Source organism: Coenobita brevimanus, chromosome 18 (genome assembly GCF_032717465.1).
Source record: "Coenobita brevimanus isolate Jiangsu-jjx chromosome 18, ASM3271746v2, whole genome shotgun sequence".
Lineage (NCBI taxonomy): Eukaryota > Metazoa > Arthropoda > Malacostraca > Decapoda > Coenobitidae > Coenobita > Coenobita brevimanus.
In genome coordinates this window covers 9,085,518-9,110,574 of record NC_136971.1, presented here as the reverse complement: position 1 = coordinate 9,110,574, position 25,057 = coordinate 9,085,518, and the positions used below count along the sequence as shown (strand labels likewise).

The window sequence follows — 25,057 nt, the reverse complement described above, 5'->3', positions numbered from 1 at the left end:
GGACGCCACACCTTTGGGTATTTTATACTTGCTACTTCCAGCCGATTTTATTCAGTTTAAGAGCACCCCTACCTTCCCAAGGAAAAAAAGGCTTCCGGAAATCTGGGAGATTACAGCCGCCGTCAGAAAAGTTCCGCCCAAGCTAAATAACTAGTTCTTCTCCGACTTTAACCAAATTTGGTTGAACGTTTGACAGACAAAGACCAATCATAATAGGATTGAGAGCAATAGGCCAAACGTCAAGGTTACAAGTATAGTTTAATCATGCGTTGTGATCTGAATCTCTAAATTGCCATAGCAACCTCTCGTTAGGCCATGGGTTAAAGGACTCACCGATTCTCTGCATGATTCATCTCTGGCAACAAAGTCTGAAGACATGGCATACTTACAAAAGTCTGCACTACTAGAAAATAGTATGCTGAAATACCGACTTTGTGTTTCGAGAAAAGAAAGCTGTATGCATTCTACACAAGAGGGCATCAATGCATCAGCACACCAGACTAGGGAAGAAAACCCTAACATTGTTCGATTATCAAGTTCAACAGAAAAAAGCTACAAAAGAATACAATAGCTAGCAATGTGAGAGAGGCCTTCACAGAGTACTTCTGGTCTAATGAAGGGTCAGTACCCTAGCAAAATTACGTATCATTAGCCTAATCATCCCAGTCCTGTACATATGTAGAATTTTTTTAAATTATCATTCTCAGTCTCTCTCTCTCTCTCTCTCTCTCTCTCTCTCTCTCTCTCTCTCTCTCTCTCTCTCTCTCTCTCTCTCTGTCTCTCTCTCTCTCTCTCTCTCTCTCTCTCTCTCTCTCTCTCTCTCTCTCTCTCTCTCTCTCTCTCTCTCTCTCTCAGTGGAACTGTCCTCCATGATATCGCTGGCAGATTTTAGCAACATTACGTCCTATACACCTGTATAACGGTGGTCACAGAAAAACCAGCTCAGGCTTCTCAGGTGAAAATAACTACCGGTACGTTTCTTCTCCAATCTTTCTTACGAAGTACCATAGAACTGATCTGGAATTAAAGAAGCAGGATTAATTAGGGAGAAATAAATACAAGGTGTCTCGAGAGTCACGAACCATAGGGAAAATTGATGATTAGAGTATTTGTTCGAAGTGCTGACCGTCGAGCCTCATACAAAATAAATATTCAAAAGGGTGACCCATTCATCGAGGACACGTAAGATGTCTGGGGTTATTTCTCAGCATGCAGCTGTGATTCCTGATTCCAGATAAGGCAGTGACGTTGTATATGTTGAGAAGATAATGTGCTGCCTCATCTGAAATCAAGAATCACAGCTGCATGCAGAGTAATAACCCGACATCTTACAACATGTCCTTGATGAGTGGGTCACCTGTTTGAATATTTGTATGAGGACGTTGGAGGTGTTTAAGAAGAGCATTGTCAGCCATGAAGAAGTAGCCAGAGTGGAGGAAATATTCTTACTGAAGTTATATAATGCCAATCCATCATGTACAACACTTGATAAGCTGAGATTTGTGCAGTACAAGCAGAGGTTGAGCAAGGCATTCAGCAGCTTCCAACTTCAAAGCCTACCTCCTACATCCTCAGCTGCAAAGTATCACTCATAACGAGCCTACTTTGCAGTTCAGGAGTGGTTGGGCAATGTTGAAGATCTAAATCCTACTGACGGGTTGGGAGCTTCAAGGTGGAATGCTCAATCCCATTTTCCCTATCAGACCAGTAGCAACAGATCATGTTCTTCTCACTGTGTTATGTGGGTGTAACCAAATGTGTGGTAAAAGATGTAAATGTCGGAAAGCAGGACTCAACTGTACACCGAAGTGTTCCTCGTGTATTGGCCAATCTTGTGCTAATCCATGCCCACCTGATGGAGAAGATAGTGAGTCCCCATGCTATAATTGTGACCATTACTAGATATGATACTAAAAAAAAATGTTTTATTTAAAAACATGGTAGTTCAATAACTGCTGCTGGCAAAAGTTAGTGCTGGTTGTTGGCTTTAAATGTGTTGACTTTACCACTTTGTTTAAAACAGTACATTACCTTCATATCTTGAATATCATTACCTTAATCATATCTTGAACATACATCAATAAATCATTGAAATAATGGTAAAAATGGTTTTCTTATACCCAAAAACCTTTAAAAAGGAGTATTACATGACCATCTGTGACTTCTGGTCCCAAAGTTATATAAGAGTCCCATGCCGTTAGCGGCCATCATGGATTTCCGTCCCTCACGGCTAGCTCATGTGGAATGTTTAGGATGTTTGTGGATTTCAACTTGGCATGCTTCCAAGTAGCTTTCCTGAAAAACTCAGTCATCTCGATTTTTTTTTTTTTTTTTTTTTCATGTTCCCTTCCATGATCCTGGCCTATTATGTTGATGGTATGATAATAGGAGGTGGTGAGATAAAACTGAAGTATTGAAAACAGAAGAGTGCATGATAACAATCATATTCGATAACTCTTTCTCTCATATTAACTTCATACTGACAAATTAGCTAAGAAAAAAGTTGGTAAAAGGAATTTTCGCTCGTCTCATCTCCTTAGCGGCTCCCCTCGCCTGTCTATAACACGACGCGGAGCAGTGCGGGCAGGGATCCTTCTCGCACTCATACTCCCCGTGGATCTGTTGGTTATTTTGACCCCCTAAAGAGGTTAGTATTCACACGCTTATTCCTCATAGACACATTAAATGTAGCCTGAAGTAGTCTTAGCATAAACTGAGAAGTGATTAAGAGAAATGAAGTGAACGGCCTGCTGGAAAAAGCCTTTGTTCACCGTCGTGGCAGTGTTTTAGTACAGAATCATTCCTGTATGCCAGTTTATAACTAGTGATTACATTCCAAGTAGTAACTGAATATAAGTTAAGTAATGGCTCATGGTGGTAAATTAATAAAAGTTAGAATCTTTACTTTTTCCAGGTCGTGGGAAGCAACTGGAAGTTTAAGGGTAAACTTACCTAATCTAAGTATAACTCTAGCTCATAAAAAATTTATTTCCTACTACTTTTTCAAACAAATACCATATTATGTACTCTGCCAATTCTGTAATTTGTACTTACTCATTACTGTGAACTTAGGATCACAGATAATATTATGTTTCTAGTGTAAATCAAATAAATTCCAAGGCACAGGTGCTGGGGGAAGAAATGCCTGAGTAAGGTACTACCATGATCTCGGTAGAAAGGCCCTAGCAGATGTTTCGATGGAGACACCGTGCTTTATAGTCACATCTCCACACCTACCTCTGAGCCCTACCTCACCCACCCCACTTACCCGTGTCTTGAGTATGAGTATTTTTTAGTAGTGGTGGTCCTAAGTAGGCAGGAGAATATGTGTACTTTATTAAATTATAACCTAGAATTTAATAAGATATAATTTAAGGTAATTAGCCGTTATATTACCCTTTTTTTCTTATGCATGGAATTACTGGAGTTAAGGGGACGGGTTGTGCTTTCACTTTATATTCAGGTGGCAGTTGACATGAAAGGGAAAACGATCCGTCGTAAACACCCACCCCCGTTACATTACGTAGTCTCGATCTTGCCCTATAATCATCTATGATACGCCCCGCTGTAGTCGCTTTATATCCAGGAGAAAACTGACAAAGTCCACAAGTCTGACAAGCGTGAGAAAGAGAGTGGTAGAGTTTACTGGTTAAGTCCATTTGTAAATATGTTACGATGTGGAGGTGGAGAGGGGAGGTTGTGTGACCACTATTGTTCTTCGTGCATTATGGGAAGGGGAGAGAAGGGGAGGAAGATGGGGAGGGAGGGAGATGTTGGGGAAGGGGGAGGGAGACAGAAAAGGAGAGGGGGACAGGTACGGGACGAATAGGTAAAAGGGCAGAATGTGTAAACTGTTTCGTATGGCGCACAGCTAATCATTATTAGTCTGCCCACACTCTCAGAGCTGTGTGCATGTGTTTGTATACCTTTCTCCTCCCTCGGGTACGTCCCTCATTATGCTACCACACGTACCACGATCACCACAACTATCCCTGTTACCACACCTACCACAACCACCACTACCATCACAACTATCCCTATTACCACACCTACCACAACCACCACAACTATCCCTGTTACACCACTGCCACCACAATTGTCCCTATTACCACACCTACCACAGCCACCATTGCAACAATAACTATCCCTGTTACTACACCTACCACAACCACGAAAATTTTTACTACAACTACCATTACCACCACAACAGTTACAATTACCGCAACCACCACAACAGTCACTTTTAACATTACTACCACAATTACCACTAGTATCCCTGTCACCACAAATAGCACTTACTGCACCTGCCAATATTAGAACAACCACCAATACCATCACAACTATCACTATGACCACAACCACCATTTCCACCACAACTATCACCATTACCACAACTATCCCTGTTACTGCAACCACCACTTTTATCATCACCTCCGTTATCACAACTATCACTACTGCTATAACTGCCAGAACCACCACTACCACCACAACCATTAATTATCACCACAATCTCCACTGCACCCAAACAAAACCACCACTACACCACAACCATCCCCACAACTACCACTACCACTGCAAATACCACCATCACCGTATAAAGCTATATATTTATCTCGAAGTTTGACATACCCTGTAACCAAGTCATTCTATCTCTCCTTGCCTTTCTTCCTGTGTCGATCTATCGTTTTCTTTCGGTTTACCTGTGTATCCATTAACCCACAGTGTAGATACTACACTGTGCATTAATCTTTCTCCTTATCTCATGAAGCTCTGTACCCTCAGTGCGGCCCCAGTCATGTCCTGCAAGAAGCCAGACACCACCACCATCCCAATCGTCGACCTCGGCCAGTTAGGTGAGTAACTAAACACTGATTCTAAGTTAGGTGTTATGGGTTACTTATCACTTACTGTAATTTACTAAACACTGTTTGGAAGTTAGACGTTGTTTGGGACAGAAGCCCGTAAAAAAATTCTACTGTCGGATCCGACCAATGACGGCTTCATCTCTTGATTTTCAAATGTAGTTTTTCTTCACATTTATGTAATTATTGCATTCAATCTTGTCATAGCAGCACAGTGTTCAGTATACTATGTGCCAAAGCCATGTTTTGTTTTATGGACAGGCTGAAAAGTTGTAAACAATTTTATGAATTTAGGTAACATCCTCTCCCTCCGTCATACATGAATCATCAACGTACAATCATAACATCTCATGCTTACCAAATATATTCATTGGTCCTTCGTTTGCATGATACTGACCGACACAAAGTCCAGAAATTGGGGATCTCTGAACCAAGAATTGATGAACTATAGGATGGGAACCATTGCGTGAGACGAAACTCTGATATTAAAAGAAAAAGAATAAAACATTAAGATTGAATAAAAATGTCTGTGAAGAGAGGTAGATTGAGACATACATAAATACATATACACATACATACATATAGGCATTAATATGTCATGTAATAATTATAGACATGTAGAATTACAGGCAGTAGTATACAGGGTGTTCAGTAAATATGTAGCAAAATTCAGGGGGGATGTTCCGGAGACGATACTGAATGCAAATTCCTAAATGAGCATATTGCGAAATCTCAATAGTTTGGGAGTTACAGCACTCCACAGATCGGCTCTGGATGTGTTGGAGTCAGGGGACTGTAAATGAGACGTCGATCATTTACAATGAGATTTATTAATAATATTATACAATATGCTAGACACTGGTACGTCATTCATATTTACAGCAAATGTTCACAACTCCGACCTCCTTGCTCAATGCATGCTACAGCCCGTTGCAGAAGTGGCTCACGACTTTATATTGGTAGCAACGATTTTCCACATCATCCACATGATCGACACTGATCTTCACCTATCTACCTGGCTACTTACAGTACATACCTCCCTATCTATCCTATTACATACATACATACATACATACATACGAAGTAAAAGACGAAAAACAATTGAAAAAGACGATTAAATAATTAAAGCGTTCAAGTAGTCTTAATCAGCAAGTCAAGATACGATCAGATAAGGTAGATGGGGACAATCCCCGGCGCCCGGGCCCGAAGGGGGGGCCTGAGACCTCCAAGATAGTGTGAAGTGGAAAGAAAATGTAACATATATCCTATATTAAGTGAATGGAGTGCAATTTGCATATATAAAGTACTGCATGAATACATGAAATCATAGGAAAATGTAATGTATTCATTTGTTTCTTTCCATTACACAATAGTATTTCTTATTTTTCTTTACATAATATAGCCTACATGTACTATAATTTCCTTGTAGTTATTATCACTGTTTTGTAGAGAGTGAGGGGAAGGTGCTATGGCACACCAGAATTCTTTGGGCAGTACATCAATGTGCCATTACACACTGGTTAGGAAGCACTTTAACCGTGAGCTAGACATAGAGTACAATACTCGTATATTCAGCACAGTTTTCAGGGGAAGGGGGTCCCATTGTCGATAATCTTGCCCAGGGTCTTGTGATGGCTGTCGGCGGCCCTGCTCTCAAACGATGGTCGTACAATTGCCTTTCTAGATGTGGGATCACTTCTAAGTGGAGCGGCTCTGTGCACCTGTCTCTCACTAACGATCCCCGGACATGAGGTGCCTCGCTTCCATAGTTTTTGGCGACTTCATTCTCATTGTTTAACCATGTGCTTATTAAATACAATCTCAAAAGCTTTATCGAGAAGATGTGATAGCTATTGGTCTGTAATCAGATGGATCAGAGGAACTTCCTTTCTCTGGAACTGGTGAATACCTATGACTTTAATTATCTATGGATCAATATCATCAGTGTAGGTCGCTGCGGTTTTTCGAGCCTGATTTTCCAAGTTCATGAAAAGAGGAGCAGGACAAGCGACTCGACTTTTGTTGGTGACTGTGCTGTAAAATTACGTCCTTGGAGTGTAGGAATTAAACTATTGGCCGTCATGTTCCCGCTGCTGCTGTGTGTGTGTGTGTGTGTGTGTGTGTGTGTGTGTGTGTGTGTGTGTGTGTGTGTGTGTGTTGCGGTCACGTGATCAGTTTATTTACTCCTTTCATTGTGTGTTCATTTAATACCTTAATCATAATAGGCTCTTTGGCAACTCATCCTTACTAGTCCATTTTTTTTAATTTGACACGTTAATATACCCTTATACGTTATCTGTTCAGTCTATGTCGTTACTAAAAATATATAATAGACATACAAGTGTTAAAGAAGCTGCAATAGGTGAGGTAGTTTTGGGTCAAATAATGTGATGGGTGAGATAGATAGCTTAGAGTTAAATAACTGATAGATAACTAAGAAAGAAGGTGATATAAAAACCTTATTCTACCAGGCTAGGAAGGATTCTTAACACCTCTTCTTAGGCGAATTACTTTGAGAATTAAACCTTTACTGCTTAAGTGGAACGATTGCAATGATTTTAAAGAATATTCTTGCGTCCGAACAGATCTAATTATCTGCAGTCGATGGTGTTCTCTAGGTACAGGTATTTCTCCCATTAGTGTAGTTTACCTAATTGTATCTTTAAAATTTAGTATGGGTTAGACATTTGCCTGTTAGGTTTATTAGTTTTAGTTTTTGTATTTAATTACGTATTTTTATGGTTTATATGAAAAAGGGAAAAAATATCTATCTATCTATCTATTGCCAGACGCCTCAATCCCGTTTGGGGTGGCCACAAACAAATCGCCTCCAAGTCGCCCTGTCCCCCGCCATTTCACTGCCCTGCTCCCAACTCACACCCCCCTCTCTCATATACCTCTCCACCCCATCCCTCCATCTCATCCTCGGCCTCCCCCTCCCTCTTCCCCCCTCCACCTCACTCACATACACTCTCTTCGTCAGTCTTTCATCCTCCATCCTCTCCACATGGCCAAACCACCTCAGTGTGTTCCTCATAACGCTTCCTATCACATCCACATCCACACCACAACGCTCCTTTATATCCTCATTCGTCAGCCTGTCTCTCCACGTGACTCCACAGGCTCCTCTCAAATAACTCATTTCCACTGCTCTCACTCTTGACTTGTGTCCTTCCAACAATGTCCAAGCTTCACTTCCGTACGTTAGAGTTGGTATCACAATACTGTCATGTAGTAGCTTTTTCACTTCCATGCTCACTTCCCTGTTTCTTATCACTGCTTTCAAGGAACCAGCAACCTTTCTTCCCTGCTGTACCCTTTCAAGCACTTCACCCTCCAAACCTCCATTCTTACTCATCACACTACCCAAATACTTAAACGTACTCACATTTTCCAATTCCTCACCATCCAACCTCGCTGTACATTCACTAACTTCACCTCTCTCAAAGACCATCACTTTACTCTTCCCTACATTCACCTTTAGGTTCCGTTTCTTACACACTCTCTCAAACTCATCCACCAAGCCTTGCAGCTCCCCTTCGTCTTCACTCAACAACACAGTATCATCTGCAAACAACAGTACAGGGAGTTTCCAAACACTATCCTCTCTCACCAGGGCCACTCCAACATCCACTACCCTACCTTGTACCTCTTTTATTACCCCATCCATGTACAGATTGAACAACCATGGAGACATGACACATCCCTGTTTCAAACCAACTTTCAAAGAGAAAAATTCACTTAGTTCACCATCCACACGCACTGCAACCTTCGCACCATCGTACATACTCTTCACAGCATTCAACAACTTCCCATCTACTCCATATATTCTTAACACTTTCCACAATCCTTGTCTATCCACCCTGTCATATGCTTTCTCCAAATCCATGAAAGCCGCATACAACTTCTTTCTCTTCTCTAGAAACTTTTCCACCAAAGATCTAAGAATGAATATCTGATCTACACAACCTCTTCCTTTCCTAAAGCCTCCCTGTTCTTCTCCAACTAATTTCTCTGTTCTTTCTCTAACTCTGTCTATAAGTATCCTACCATACACTTTTCCTATTATACTAAGAAGACAAATGCCCCTATGATTACCACACACTTCTTTTTCCCCTTTTCCTTTGTACAAGGGAATAATTATACCTGACTTCCAATCCTCCGGGACTCTACCTTCCTCCCAGGCCAATCTGCACATCTTCCACATCCATTCTACTACTATCTCTCCTCCATGCTTCAGCATTTCACCACACACTCCATCAATTCCTGGGGCTTTCCCCGATTTAACTTTCTTCCTTGCTTCCACAACTTCTATCCTACTGATTTCTTCCTGTCTTCTCATCTCCCTCCTTCTCCCAGCCATTCCCCAGCCACTTATACTCGCATTACTTCCATCCTCTACGTTCAACAATTCCTTAAAGTGTTCTCTCCATCTGCTCACTTTTTCTCCCTTCTCCACTAGTAATCTACCATTTTTATCTTTCACTCCCCTGCTAACTTCACTTCCACCCTGTCTTACTCTTTTCACTTCTCTCCAGAACATTTTCTTACAGTCCCTCCACTTTACACTCAAATTCCTTCCAAATTCCTCATCCACTCTCTTCTTACTCTCTCTTACTAATCTTTTCACCTCTCTCTTCCTTTCCACATATAACTCTCTCTTCCGCCTCTCAACTTCTTCCACGCCCCTATTTCTCATCCATTCATTGTATGCTTTTCTTCTTTTGTGCCACAGCCTGTTTCACCTCTTCAGTCCACCACGCTGTTCCTTGCACCCCCCTCTGTCTTCTCTTCCTTCCACACACCACATCACATGCTGCACATATTTCTTCTGTAAATATCTTACACATACCTTCCACGTCTCCCATCTGCTCCAATTCATATTTGCCCAATCGTTCCTCCACTTCTCTCTTATACTCTGCCTTTTTCTCATCCTCTTGTAACCTTTCCACTCTCCTTGCAACTACTCCTTCCTCTCGTCTTTCCCTTCTTCTATTCCTCCATCTTACTTGCATCCTAATTCTGGCCACCACCAAGTAGTGGTCAGAAAGTCCACTCCCCCAACCTCTATACACTCTTGCATCCTTTACACATCTTCGCATCCTTTCATCCACACACACATAATCAATCATTGCCTTCCTTTCATTCAGTTCACCACCCACCCTTCTCATCACTCGCCATGTATACCTGTGGATCATTTTATGCCTGAAGAGGGTATTGGCTATCACCAACCCCCTCCCAGCACAAATGTCCACTAATGCACTCCCATTCTCATCTATCTCAGCAGGCACACCCCACTCACCAACTATTCCATCCACCTTCACATTACCAACTTTACCATTCATATCACCAATCAAAAACACTCATTCTTTCCAAACTTTTCCATGCACACTTCCACATTTGTCCAGAACTCTTCTCTCACTCTTCTAGCACGATCTTGCGTTGGCGCATACACACACACACAATCGCCCACATTTGTATTCCAACTTTCAACTTTACCCACACAATCCTTGATCCAACTGATCCATACTGTCTTATGCTCTTCTTCCATCTTTTACTCACAACTATACACACTCCTTCCTTTGCCCTCTCATTCTCATCTACTTCTGCACATATACCCCATCCACACTCCCATTCTCTCACACTTTCTCCTCTCCATTTTGTTTCAGTTATTCCACATACATCCACTTTCGCATCCTCAAGCACCTGGACAATCTCTCTCTCTTTCACCTCATCATTCGCTCCTCTTACATTCCATGTACTCAGTACCAAGTCCTTTGTCCGGTCCTTGGTCGTCATCGTTTGGTCAGTCCTTGTCCGAGGCTTCTTGTTTGTTTTTTTAGTTAGTTGTTTTCCGGGGAGGGGCACTAACCCTCCGCCAACCCTTTTAGTCGCCTTTCACGACAAGCAGGGATACTGGGGGAGTATTCTTGAAAACCCCCCTACCCCCAGGGGGGGGTATACATATGTAGGTGTATGTAAATGTGCATATGAGGGTGATTGTGTATATATATATATATATATATATATATATATATATATATATATATATATATATATATATATATATATATATATATATATATATATATATATGCCCTAACGATCAGGGGCTTCGGCCTCAATGGCGAACAGACCACTAGAGGTGTATTGGTGACTGCATTAACACTCAGGCTCTTATGTCTCTCTCCCAAAAAAGTAAAATCGTCTGGATAAACTGGAATACAATACTGAACAGTTCCAATGATGACAGGTTTAACAAGGGAATTAAGCTTGTAATATTTTAAAACTAGGTCAGTGGCTCCTTTTCTTTCACAATTTTGTTTCTTATATAGTTTGAATTGTAAGTGACTGAAAACGTGTATTTAGAAACTGAACTAACCCCATCGACCCCCGTAAAAATATATTATGATGAGGTCGATTTGTTTACTTGCGATTGTCAGGCTTCATTGTTGCTGCACTGTGCGATCTGTATGCATTATCTTTTATCTGGTCAGGTTAGGCGAGGTTATTTTAATTTGGGAAAAATACACACACACACACACACACACACACACACACACACACACACACACACACACACACACACACACCGCTCGCTGGTGCAGTGGTAACGTTCTCGCTTGCCAAATGGTGGACGGGAGTTCGCGCCTCGCTCAGGTTGCGAAAAGTTTCACTGACGAAGTGGGTGGTTACTGTCCCCCTGGAGCAAGGGGACGGGTGTGTGCGTGTGTGAAGGTCACAGCCTTGCCCTTAGATCGGACTATATGAGCTCTCAGCTCCCTTCCGGGAGTGTAAAAGCTGACGATCACGACCATCAAGTGATCCTGACCGACCCGGTGAATTACACACACACACATTTCGGACCACCTACATTTCACATGAAACAAAGAAAGAAGATGAAGGATATTAGAGAGAGAGAGAGAGAGAGAGAGAGAGAGAGAGAGAGAGAGAGAGAGAGAGAGTGAGAGAGAGACTTGCAATAGATGAGTTAGTACCTAAAGTAGGTACTGACTTCAAATTCTTCGTCATGTGTTTCGAATAAAGTTTTTACCACATTCTCGGCGGGAACCCTCCTTCAGGCGCAGGGGAGAGTGCGGGGGGGGGGGACGGATCATTGGATAGGATATCCAACTCGCTACTTTAAGGACTTGAGTTAGAATCTCGCATCAGTCAAGCTGCTGGACGTATTTTATTTTCCCTTTGTCCCTGTTTACCCAGATGTACAACTGGGGACCTGGATGTAACTTCGACTGTTGCCGCTAGTGTTGTAGGGGGAAGACGGAGAGTTATGCAAAAAATGATCATCTAGATGAGTCCTGCGCAGTCGATAGGCAAAAGTCTAATCTTGCTTCTGCAGGCTTGGGTGTGGCTGGGGGCCCGATCGAGGATGAGCTCCAGCGGGTGGCAAAGGAGCTGGGAGCGGCCCTGACCGGTGTGGGCTTTGTGTACCTCAAGAACCACGGCATTCCCAGCCAACAGGTGGGTTGGTGGGTGGCAAGGCTTTCTCCACTCTGACTTATTGGCTGTAACTGTTTTCAACATCATCATCACCATCATCATCCTCTCTCTTTCAGGAAAAACTTCCAGTTCACCAGTAGGAGGGACGGCTGTTTCCAGTCCTGCCTTCTCGGGAGTAGGCCTGAACACAGTGTGTTAAAAAATGAGAGCGCCAAGGTGTGGACCGGAATCCAGGTTTTGGTGATAATTTTTGAAGCATGCGGTGGCGGTAGTACACGTGTGATCTTTATATCGTTGCTGACTCCACGTTGTATTTTGGGATGCAGACTGATCACATCCAACAATTACAGGTGTTCCATCAATGACAGTAAAAATCCAGGGACATCGCTCACACCATGGCGCACTCAGTTTATTAAGTATTTTGATCCCCAGTTTACAAGGGGTAATCGATTTTCTCCACTGTTGGCTTTGGGTATCTTCGGAGTGTTGTAGGACCTCTTCCTTCGTGATATATATTGTATTACATCGTTCTTTCGTTTTTTATAAAGGTTCCAACATGTCACATACCAGCGGTTCTCCGCGCTGCTCGCTCTCTAGCAGCCTCTTTGTTCAGTTTCTTATTGATGACCTAGGCCCCTTCAGTCTGAGGACATTATTTGCAGTTTATTCTTCCCGCGACCGAGTGATTATATTCAGCTTAGGTGATGGTGAAGGAGTTAAAGAAGCCTACATGCAGCTCTAACAGTTTGAAAAGTCAGTCCTGAGCCGAATAACACTTTTTTTTTTTTTTTTTTTTGAAGTGGCAAGAATGAAATATGAATAACGCTTTTGACCTTGAACAATTCATGATCTATTAATATTTTGCATTTCCAAAGAGTTTTTTTTTTTTTTTTTTTCTCCTCGGTTTCCTCTTGGTGTTCTTTTTGTCGATGCTTATTGCCATATCCTTACGACTTTATTTCTTTGACTGGCCTGAAACTTACTATGCATGTACAGTCAATCAACCAGTCAATCAGTCAATCTATCCATGTATTGCAAAACGCCGTAATCCAGTAAGGGACGGCCACAAACAAATCACCTCCACGTCGTCCTGTCCTCTGCCATTTGGATGCCTTCCCTCCAATTTACACCCCCCTCTCGCATAGCTCTCCACTCCATCCTCCATTTCATCCTTGGTCTCCCCCTTCCTCTCCCCCTCCACTTCACTCACGTAGACTTTACTAGTCAGTCCCTCATTCTTCATCCTCTCCACATGGCCAAATCATTTATCAGAAGATTCCACATCCATATCACAATGCTCTTTTACTGCCTCATTTGTCTTTAGATAACCAGCCACATAGTTTACCACTGTTATTATCGTCATTATCCGAATTCTAATTCCGAGATAAAGTAAAAAAAAAATGACATGTGATAGTTTATTATACAGTTAACATCTAGGCCCACAAAATTCATTTTAGAGGAACATTTCGTTCTACGAATATGGATACCATACTCAAATAAAGACCTTTTAATTAGTTCAAGTTCCGTTAGAAACCCAAGCATCATTCAAATGTGTATTTGTAAGTCGATGAAAAGAGTTGTTTTCCTAGCAAACCATTTAGTATTATCATCCACTAATTATAACTCAGGACCTATGTTCTGTGTTCTGTTTTCTGTGCTCTAATTGTGTTCCATCTGTGTTCTGTGTTCTAACCGTGTAGAGTGTTCCAACCACGATCTATGTTCTGTGCTGTAACTGCGTTCTAGTTCTAATTCTCTTTAACTGTAAATCTCTGTTCTATGGTCTTACTGTGATGCATTTTATAATTGTGTTCTACGTTCTATGTTCTAGCTATTCTATGTTCTGTGTTCTATGGCCTGAGATCTATGTTCTATCTTCTATGTTCTAAGTGTGGATCAACCGTGATGTATGTTCTGTGTTCTATGTTCCGTGTTCTAACGATGACGTCTGGGTTGACAGGTGGAGGCGGTGTTCTCGAGTGCCAGCAAGTTCTTCAGCCTCGGGAAGGAGACGAAGCTGAAGTATGAGAAGGGACCGTCACAGATGCATGGATATGTAGCCGTGGATAGGGAGAAGTACGTCTGAGAGAGAGAAAGAGAGAGAGAGAGAGTTGATCTAGTCTAACCATTTCTACTCGCTTACTTATTTTCTCATTTTATTCTTGCTATCTTCAGACGATTTTATTCAGCTTTCGAGACATTTTTTTTTCTTCTTCCAAACTGGGCTTGGTAGATCTAGCCCTCACAAACCCCTTTAGTACTAGAATTTTTTCCCTCTTAAGCTGAGTAAAGCTTCATGGTGGCAACAAGAATAGGTCAAAATGGGGAGGTGACACCAATCCAAGGCGTTAATCTTGCCAACAATCCTGCTGGCTATACACGGTGTTTGGTGTCTTGTAATAAAGGAGTTAAAAAAAAAAAAAATTGTTATCCCATTTCATTACCAAGGCGCCTTCTGATTTCATTCTCGTTACTGACAGACGATTTTAATCTGTTTGAGGGACACCTGTTGTAGTGTGAGGATCAGAAATTGTCTCCACTATACCATTTTTATCCTAACTTGGCTTACAGCTGCCATCTGTCCACCTTGAATGCTTAGTTGCAACAATAGTTTACATTAGAATATGATGGTAATCACAAATATGTGTCCAGGAAAGGAGCAGGACCATAGCATTGTCTTATTTTGCTACTGAGCTGCGAGACATAGGTTGCAAGAAGGCTAAAATCTCCGCAGTGTTAAAGTGAATGAACTATAGCAGAGCCGCATGCCCCTGTCTGGCCTGTGCAGGGCAGCTGTTGTGGTTTGTTTAGCATAGTAATAGTGTTGGAGAGGGACGCCTTCACGTGATGGCACAGATATGACCAGTTGGCAACGCTGTTCAGTTATGCAAACGTCCCTCAGTTCCCTTCCTGTCTTGCTGAAAGGAGGATGGAATATTGCGGGAGGAGGGAAACTTCAGCCTGCAGTCTATTGGGTTCACACTCAGATGAGCGTGGAGTTGCAATTACTACGAAGAAACACACACACACACACACACACACACACACACACACACACACACACACACACACACACACAGTTGCTCTCACCACGTCAGGTGTGAACCAAAGGACGCCATAAGTTGATTCGTTCATTTTCTCCCCGGCAGGCTGGACGCCTCGGACAAGTTCTTGGAGCTGCGTGAGACATTTAACGTGAAGGACATGAGCTACCCGTTGCCTGACGAGGAGGTGCCGGAGATGAGGATGGCATTGGAGACCTTCCACGTCTCCTGCTGGGCCCTCATATCCAATGTCCTCACCGCCATAGCCATCGCTGTTGGTAAGGCTGGAGGTCGCAGGAGAATCTCGTGTGGGGTAAGGTGACTCCCCAGCATCTTCTTCTTATCATATTAAAAAGCTCTGAACACTTCTTCCATACCAGCCTATTAAGTGACTACCTATCACTTCTTCCTTAACATTTATTTTTATTACGTGATGCTTTTTCTTACCATTTTATTATGAAAATGCTCCTTGACATGAGGAAAAAGCATAAAGTAGGAGTACTGTCAAGAGAATGCCCATTAAATAGCTCGTACATCCTTTCATCCATTGTTCCAGCCTTAGAAATCCTCTGCTTCACTTCACCGACTCAGACACATTTGAAACTTCTGGTCGCATGCTTACATAAAAAAGAATGTCATTCTAGATTTCTGCGATCGACACGCTCCACGAGTGCATTCTGCAGTTTGATCGTATGCTTAGTCACACTTGAGGCGCCCGTTACTAGAAGGGCGTAACCACCAAATCCGTTTTGCGGAGATAAGGTTAAGCAGATAAAATATCTATATTAATGACGTACTAGATCAGTTGAATCGACTAGTGGAGTGTTTTTCAATTACTTGAATCTTACAGCAAAATATTATTTTTGTAATATTTTATAGGCAATTATTCAGCAAACCTACCTACCAAACCCTCATGAAAATGTTACTGACACGTAGAACTGTGTGTCCTTAAACATCATTAGTAAGAAGATAAAAACCTTTAAAAATCTGATCTTGCTTTTAGTTATTTATATATTTTAATGAATTTTATAAGTCTGAATTTTACCAATGGTTTAGATTTAGAACTGGAAAGTGTAATCCATAATCAGATGAAGGTTTGGATACGAATGAAGATATTTACAATAAGGACAACTACTAATCTCTCAAGGTCAGTAATGCTTGAGTGGAGTGATGGAGAGTGAGTTGGGGAGTTAATACATGAGGAAGTTTTTGTCCAAGTCAGATTTCCTCTCTCCCAGCCAACATCCCTCCTTCTCTCCTTTTCTCTGACTGCTGTAGACATCCTCAAAGAAGCCCTGGAATTGATATGACGCGTATTTACAGAGATCCCTCAAATCTTTAAGCTTCACTTGTGTAAGCCTGACTCAACTGGGGCATTCGTATTAGGTAAAGAGAACACCAAGAGGATATACTCCTCCTCCTGGTCCTCCTGCAACCAAATGGGCACTGCATCATATGGAGTCAGGCCATAACCACAGTGATAAACATTTTGGTATTCTTGAACCCACTGCCACCAAAGCCAGCCTTGGTCACGACACCCTGGAGCCACGTGACTCCCGACCTTATTTCCGCCCATAAGAAGGTTGCTTTATCTTTAGTAAAGGGTACCACATGGTGAAGGAATGGTGAAGGAAGGGTTTGCTGTGAAGAACAAAAAATGGCCGATGTGGTGGTTAAGCCCTTCTTGTACCAGGGGCTGAATTCTGGCATAGAAAAGACTAGTAAGTGTGACGGTGTGAAAAGAGTGGTTTTGTGTTATTTCATTATACGAGTATTACCTGTATCTGAGAACGATTTTGAAGAACCTTCATGTGCTTCACATTTTTCGCAGTAATTTTGACATTCATATATAGCTCCAATGTACCACACCACAAATGTGGAATCCACAGTTTGTTCAAGTATACCAGACTGTGTTGCTGTCGCATGCGACTCATGGACTCCACCTTTTGTTTCAGCATACGACCATGAGTCCTTCTGTTGACTAGTAATATTATTTGTCTTGAATATGCGTTCTCTGCTCCATTTCTTAATATGCATAATAAAAAGCCATGTTAATAATTCGAGGATTCGTTATTGTCTGGGTTATGGAAGTGGTCTGTTATGAAGAACACTGAATTTACAGAAGAAAAACGACTCAGTAGAGATGTTGCCTGATTTATAGCTTAAATGGTTTTTGATGAACCCTCAGCAGAAGATAATTTATAAAAAAGTTAGGGGAATGGAACGAAAATGTAAACTAGCAGCAGCAGCAGAACCAGAAGAAGAAAAGTAACAGTCAGTTTTTTTTTTTTTTTTTTTTTTTCTCCTTCGAGGTGTAGAGGTCAGAGGCTTTATTATATTTGGTTAGATGACCGGCCTGCTATCCTTGGTGGCATCTGCATATGAATGAATGTGATTATGAGTGACAGGTCAGAGATCATTAATTTGATTTAGGAATAGAGTTGGAGCCAAAACTGATCCTTGTGGCGCACCGGCGTTAATCGAGTGGAAATCGGAATCATCGACTTTTATCTTTGTCACTGAGGGATGAGGAAATTAGAGGAACAAAAAATAATAGTCCCAAACAAGAGAGTCTGGATAGCAAGGAACGGTGCCACACTTTGTTAAAAGCTTTAGAAATATCAAGAACTACTGCATGAGTTTCTCCATGTTGGTAAATTGACTGATGGATGGTGTGAGTCAAGAGACTGAGAATATCAGCCCTGGGTCATTCGCGTCAAAAACCATAATGTATGTCACTAATTAAGTTGTTGGATTCAAGATGTTAAACAATGTGCGTATCAAATACAGTCTCAAATACTTTACCAAGAAAAGATGTCATAGCTATTGGTCTAGGGTCAGAGGAACTACCGTTTTTCGGAACTGGGAAGATATTGGCTTCTTTCCAAGAATTAGGGAATGAAGAAGTACGTATGCATAGTATGAACAATTTAGCTAGAACAGAAGCTGATTCTGGGGAACACTTTTTCAAAACAATTGTTAAAATTCCATCTGGACCTGGAGCTTTGTTGGTTAGTAAATTACCTAGGATGGATATAAAGTATCGAGTCTGTATTTTAAATGGAGCAATTTCGAAAAAGTCAAGTTCTAGTAAAGACACGTTCTGACTGACTTTCTCTAAGGTAGAATTTCTGGCAAATGTACTGGCATGGATGTTCGCTGTACCACGAGGGTCATTAATAGCCTTACCATCTGAAGATTTGAGTAGAGGAATGGGTGATGACTTTTTAAAGTTATTATAGAAAGAACTGAGAGTTGACCAGAATATTCCATTGTTATTAGAATTATTTAATTGTTTTGATGCTTGGTTGTGAAGAAAGTTTGATTTAGTGAGAGTTATTATTGCTTTTGCATGGTTTCTAGCAATTTTAAATTGACTGAGCGATTCAGATGTTTTTTATTTTAAGTAAAAGTTATATGTTAAGGATTTTTGGGTCGCTGCTCTAGCACAATTGCTATCAAACCATTTTGGGGAGTCAAATCTTTCAGTGAATTGTTGACTGGGTATGAACAATTCTGTATCAGCTTGTATTAATTCATTAATGTAGGACTGGGTAGAACTGATGTCATAATAATAATAATAATAATAATAATAATAATAATAATAAAAATGATAATATGAGAAGAGCAACAACAACACCAACAACAACAACAATAATAATAATAACAATAATAATAATATTAATAATAATAATAATGATAATAATAATAATAATAATAATAATAATAATAATAATGATAATAATAATAATAATAATAATAATAATAATAATAATAATAATGATGATAATAATAACAAAAACAATAATGTTAATAATAACAACTAGAGCAGCACTCAGAGGGCGCATACCTCCGGCAATGCCGGATCCGGATCTGCCCCCAAATTTAATCGATCCTTTCTTGGCCCACAGTCCACCCTTCCACAAAATTTCATTGAAATTCATTGAGAACTTTTGGAGATACTGTGCGATAGGATCCGGATCCGGATCCGCCTCCAAATTTAAAGAATTCTTTCTTGGCGTATGACCCACCCATCTACAGAATTTCATTGAAATTCATTTGATAACTTTTGGAGATACTATTCTGTACGATCCGGATCCGGATCCAGATCCGCCCCAAAATTTAGTAAATTCTTTTTTGGCTCATGGCCCACCCTTCCACAATACTTCACTGAAATTCATTGAGAATTTTTGGAGATATTTTGTGAACAAACAAATAAAATAATAATGATGATGATAGTGGTCGATTTTTTTGTTTCCCCAAAGCGTCAGTTCTTCGAGGGAATTCACTAGGACTAAAAACTTCGAAATAACATTACCACCAGTAACTCAATAGTAGTACTACACCAGACCCGAGATTCATTCCTCGTGAAAGGAGGAGTGTTAACATTAAATGGAACATTATTCAGAAACAACAATCTAATATACTGTCAGAGGAGACTGCCTTTCCAAGTTTTGGCGAATACATAGAGAACTGGAAAGCACTCAGAGAGTGCATACCTTAGCCAACATCAATAAGCTTTCAAATTTATTGTGATAAGTCTTTTTTCCTACCAGACCTATACTTCTTTGGTGTCACAGCGTCAGTCAGTTAATTCTTTAATTCTGCGATGATACTTTGCCCCGTTACAGGATCTGAGGAAGCGCAGACCTATGTCGACGCTAAATAATAATAATAATAATAATAATAATAATAATAATAATAATAATAATCTGTTCCTACATACGGATCCGGATCCATCTCAAAATCTAATATTGTAATCTCTTCCATGACCCACTGCCCACTGTCCACCTTTACACCAAACTTCACTTAAATCCGATAACAACTTTTTGAATTCCCTTGTCCACAAACAGACAAACAGACAGACAGATAGACACGAGTGAGTACATAACCTCCTCTAATTACCTGGAGGAGGTAAAGATTAGGCCATCCAAAGAACTCATCAGTTCTCTTAAAATTTGCTGTGTTTCGCTAGTTATTAAAATTCTTCAGGTAACTCAGGGAATATATTAGATTTCCCGCAAGAACATTTGCCGTAATATGCCACCACATTTTAGTCGAAAAGCTATGAAGTTCTTGCTTAATATTCTGAAAAACTTTGTTGATTTCTCATCTTCAGGATTCAAAAGTCATTGCAGCTTTCTCGTTATGTATAATTATGGGGTCGATCAGCATTTATGTCAAAAACTTTACCTAGGTCCGATTAAGGGTCGGATTCCAAGATGCATCTTACTCTTCGTGGCGCCTTCTTCTTAGCGATTTGTTATGCCCTTTACACCTTGATGTTCTAGGTTATTCATCCATATTTAGTACGGACATGCTGTGCATCAGTAACATGCTAAAGAATACTTAGATGTAATATGCAGAATAAATCGCTGAGGAAGAGGTGCTACGAAGCCTCCTATGCCATCTAAAACGCAGCCCCAGTCATACTACATTCTCAGACCTGGAACGAGACTTCTTCACCTCAACCCACGAGGAGCTCTTCAAGAGCGGTGGTGAATCGCTTGCTGTGCTGCGGATGGCCTACTACCCCACTGTACCCGCCACCGTCCCGCTCAACACCATCCGATGTGGTGCTCACACCGACTACGGCACCATCACACTGCTCTTTCAGGACGATATGGGAGGACTCCAGGTCAGCTTAGGTTAGGTTAGCTGAGATGAGGTCACGGGAGGTCAGGATAAGTAGCGTTAAGTGAGATTAAGATGGACTGCAACACCTAGGAAGACTCCATGTTTGCTTGGGTTCGGTTAGATGAGGTGAGGTCCTGATAGATTAGGATATATTAGCTTAGGATTGTGGGTTAGGTAAGTTTAGGATCATTTGCAACGCTTAGGAAGACTCCATGTATGACTGGATTAGGTTAGATGAGATGAGATTATGGGAGGTTAGGATAAATTATATTGGGTGACGATAGATCAGATTAGGATGGATAATATCACCACCACAAGGACGACATAGGAAAACGCCAGGTTTGTTTGGGTTTGGTTAGATGATGTCATGTTATGCTTTGTTAAGTTTGGTTTGATTAAGTGGGATTAAATAAGGTTGAGTTGGATAAAATCATTGCAGATGGTGTTAGATTAGCTTCAGTTAGGTGAAGTTTTAGTAAGTGAAGTTAGGTTGTTCTAATGTAGCTTAGTTTAGGTTACATGAGACATACTATTTCAAGCTTTATATTAATGAAAAATATTTCAAGGTCAGTTAGGTATTTTTTGACATGATTTACAAATGATTTTGTTAGTCCGTTCAGGGAGAATTAACGTCGGTTAAGTTGGATTAGATTATGGATAATTTAGGGTGGAAATTTTTTAGTTGCACTGAATAAGTCAAGTTCGGTTTTGTTAGGTCAGATCTGACGACGTTATTGACTATTTAATGTGGAATTTCTAGTTCCCACTGAATAGGTAGGTTAGGAGGGTAAGGAAGGATCGGGAAGGTCAAAGGTTGAAGGGCATGGAGGAAGAGAATGAAGAGAAAAAAGAAACTCAGGAGAAATGGGAAAGAAAAAGAAAAGAGAGGGAAAAAGAGAATGAACTAGTAGGAGACTCAGAGCTACGTAAAGCAAGATCAGGAATGAGCTGTTGTCAGAAAGGGGACATGGAAGTCACGTATCACCAAAAATACAAACTGCTGTTCTATTTTTTTTCTTCTTTATTTAAGCATAATTATCTCTGGTCCATTTACAAATTACAGTAGATAACTATAATGAAAGAAAAGCATTAGGGATCCGAATGCTAATCGCCTTCCTGATTATGCTGTTGGCCAAGTCCAAGATTTTGGCTATATCTTGATGTCCTGAAAGATACATGTTGATAGCTCAAGCCGTTCATGAGATATAATGGTGCTAAAGGAGGGCGTTAAAAACAAGCTGACCCTTGACAGCCATTTTGCTGACCTTGACATTGACCCCGAGTGCCCATTTTCGGACTCGGCCAAGATTTTGGCCATATCTTGTTACCCTGAAGGTTTCATGTTGATAGGTCAAGCCGTTCATGACATATAATGTGAACAGACACACACACACACACACACACACACACACACACACACACACACACACACACACACACACGCACACACACACACACACACACACACACACACACACACACACACACACACACACACACACACACACACACAGAGGAGGGCAAAAACATTATCGCTCCACCTTGTAAAGGTGGGCGATAATTTTAGATGGATAATATATTTAGGTGCGTGACGTGGAAGGGCGATGGGTGGACGCCACGCCCATCCCGGGGACCATCCTAGTCAACGCTGGGGACCTCCTGCAGTTCTGGACAAGTGGAAAATATGTAGCCACGGTAAGTTGGAAGTTTGAATAGTTTTTCTGCTGTTATTCTGAAATGATGGTTTTGAATAACCCCCTCCCCACCTCTCTCTCTCTCTCTCTTTATTCCAGCGAACGCCAGACGATTGTATTCAACTACGAGTGAGTCATAGGAACCCGAGTGGAATAAAGTTATCTGGTTCCGAGACACATTGATTTATTTACTTTTATATTTGCCTCACTTCTGGGCAGTCGGGTTCTGTTAATCTCTTCATGAATACATCATATTTATGTTTGTTAGCTCCAAGATAAATTGACTGGGTTATTGTATTCCCTAATGCATTTTACCGGTGCCAGGTTAGACCTGATTCTGGAGGACTGGCTTACCTTGAGCATTATTTATTCATTCGTATATTTATTTATTTCTCACCACCAGAAAAAAATAAAATAAATATGGAGACAAAAGGTCGACTATAATTTCACTACATCTACTTCTCAAGTAAGGTACTGTATGTTCGTCACTTTCCTTCTGTGACGCATTATCGAAAAAGGAATCATCTTTGTGCAGAGAAACTATACCAAGCCTCTCTCAGGAATATTAGGCAGCTGAGGACATGAGTAGAAGTGGTCGAATATTAAGGGAACTTACTTTACTGATTGCACATGCCTATTAATCGTCACTGTCTCGTATACCATCATCATCATCATTATCATCATCATCACCATCATGACCCTGTTGCATAAATTCGTCATCCGCCACACACGCTGGATTCTTTCTCACACTCCCTCCACACACTCTTTCCTTCCTTCATTCACCCACTTTCTTTACTTTTTCTATCAAACATTATTTTTATTCTTTTACATACGGTATTTGATCCATTCTCACACATTCCTCTCTCACACGCTCACTTTTCCTGCTTTCTCTCAATCCCCCCCCCTTTTTTTCATTCACACACACACACACACACACACACACACACATTCATAATAATAATAATGATGATTACTATGATGTTCCCAGGAGCACCGCGTGATAATCCCGGAGGACGAGGTGAGACGTCAGTCCCCCCGTCAGTCGATTGCTTTCTTCGTGCAACCGAACGCAGAGACCCTGGTTCGCCCCCTTGACGGCTCCAACACCTACCAGCCCATCACAGCAAAGCAGCACCTCCTTAATAAATACAGGATGAATTACACCTAAAAAGAGAGAGAGAGAGAGAGGGGGGGGGGGAGGTGGTTAAAAATGTACTGCTATGGACATTTCCTTCCCTAGAGAGAAGAAAATAGAATAATTGATAATAATAATAATCCATCCGTCATCCAATCCTACATTGCCCCATGGGGGGCGAAGGAGCCCGGGGCTATGCAAGTTGGTCTTGACATTTAAGATGAGAGTGGCCAGCCTCACTCATCCCTGAGTGGCATTACATGAGCAATAAACCCCAACCACCCCTTGGATATAAATTTTCACTGGCTCAATCCGATTGGACAGACATAATTAACCACTAAGCCACCAGGCGCCAAAATTTGGTTATATGGTTACCACCCAGCGTAGTAAATGGTTTCCTGGTGTACAGGAAACCATTTGGATTGTCATTCAGTATTGAGTCACCCACAGGCAGAAGTAAGAGGAAAGAAAGAAGGAAAGGAAGACAGAAGAGGGAGTGTAAAGTCACCCGTAGGCAGAAGGACGAGGAAAGACTGAGGGCAAGAAAGACAAGAGGATGAAAGGAAAGAAGGATGGAGGATAGAAGAGGGCAGACACCCGAGAGCAGCACTACATCGAGTGAGTGGATGGCGAGCGCCCCCACCTGCCACTAAATAATAATAATGATAATAATAATAATGAGAGAGAGAGAGAGAGAGAGAGAGAGAGAGAGAGAGAGAGAGAGAGAGAGAGTAGTATTGTGGACTTACACTTACCTACAGACAAAATAATAATAATAGTGATAATGAACAGGAATAATAATAATAATAATAATTATGATATAATGATAATACCGTATTGGTATTGTTTACTAGTTTAACTATCATACAGGACATCAGTTAACTTCTAATTGACATTCATTCTGAATATTTTTTAGTGTTTTTCTATATAATCCATTCACTCCTATTGATATATACTGTTTTATTTTTGGGTGTGTTTGGGATGTGTCTGAGGTACGCATCGGGTGTGTCTGAGGTACGCATCAGGTGTGTCTGAGGTAAGCATCAGGTGTGTCTGAGGTAAGCATCAGGTGTGTCTGAGGTAAGCATCAGGTGTGTCTGAGGTACGCATCAGGTGTGTCTGAGGTACGCATCAGGTGTGTCTGAGGTAAGCGTCGGGTGTGTCTGAGGTACGCATCAGGTGTGTCTGAGAGATATGTCCAGATACAAAGGGCATTTTTGGGGG

At 41.2% G+C, this 25,057-nt stretch overlaps 1 protein-coding gene across 1 annotated transcript; it reads left to right on the top strand.

The window, feature by feature from the left end:
• The first annotated feature begins 4,795 nt into the window (after window positions 1-4,795).
• Window positions 4,796-23,866, top strand: LOC145391358 (uncharacterized). The gene is made up of 7 exons (XM_080265955.1): window positions 4,796-4,853; window positions 12,223-12,344; window positions 14,284-14,399; window positions 15,473-15,645; window positions 20,812-21,005; window positions 22,589-22,699; window positions 23,687-23,866. The coding sequence occupies exons 1-7, from the start codon at window positions 4,796-4,798 to the stop codon at window positions 23,864-23,866; spliced, it is 954 nt and encodes a 317-aa protein (XP_080122081.1).
• The last annotated feature ends 1,191 nt before the right edge of the window (window positions 23,867-25,057 follow it).

Coding starts and splice junctions, on each gene's coding strand:
- LOC145391358 (XM_080265955.1), top strand. CDS start 4,796: ATGTCCTGCAAGAAGCCAGACACCACCACCATCCCAATCGTCGACCTC. Junction 12,345..14,283: donor ACGGCATTCCCAGCCAACAG/GTGGGTTGGTGG, acceptor CTGGGTTGACAG/GTGGAGGCGGTGTTCTCGAG. Junction 15,646..20,811: donor CGCCATAGCCATCGCTGTTG/GTAAGGCTGGAG, acceptor CTACATTCTCAG/ACCTGGAACGAGACTTCTTC.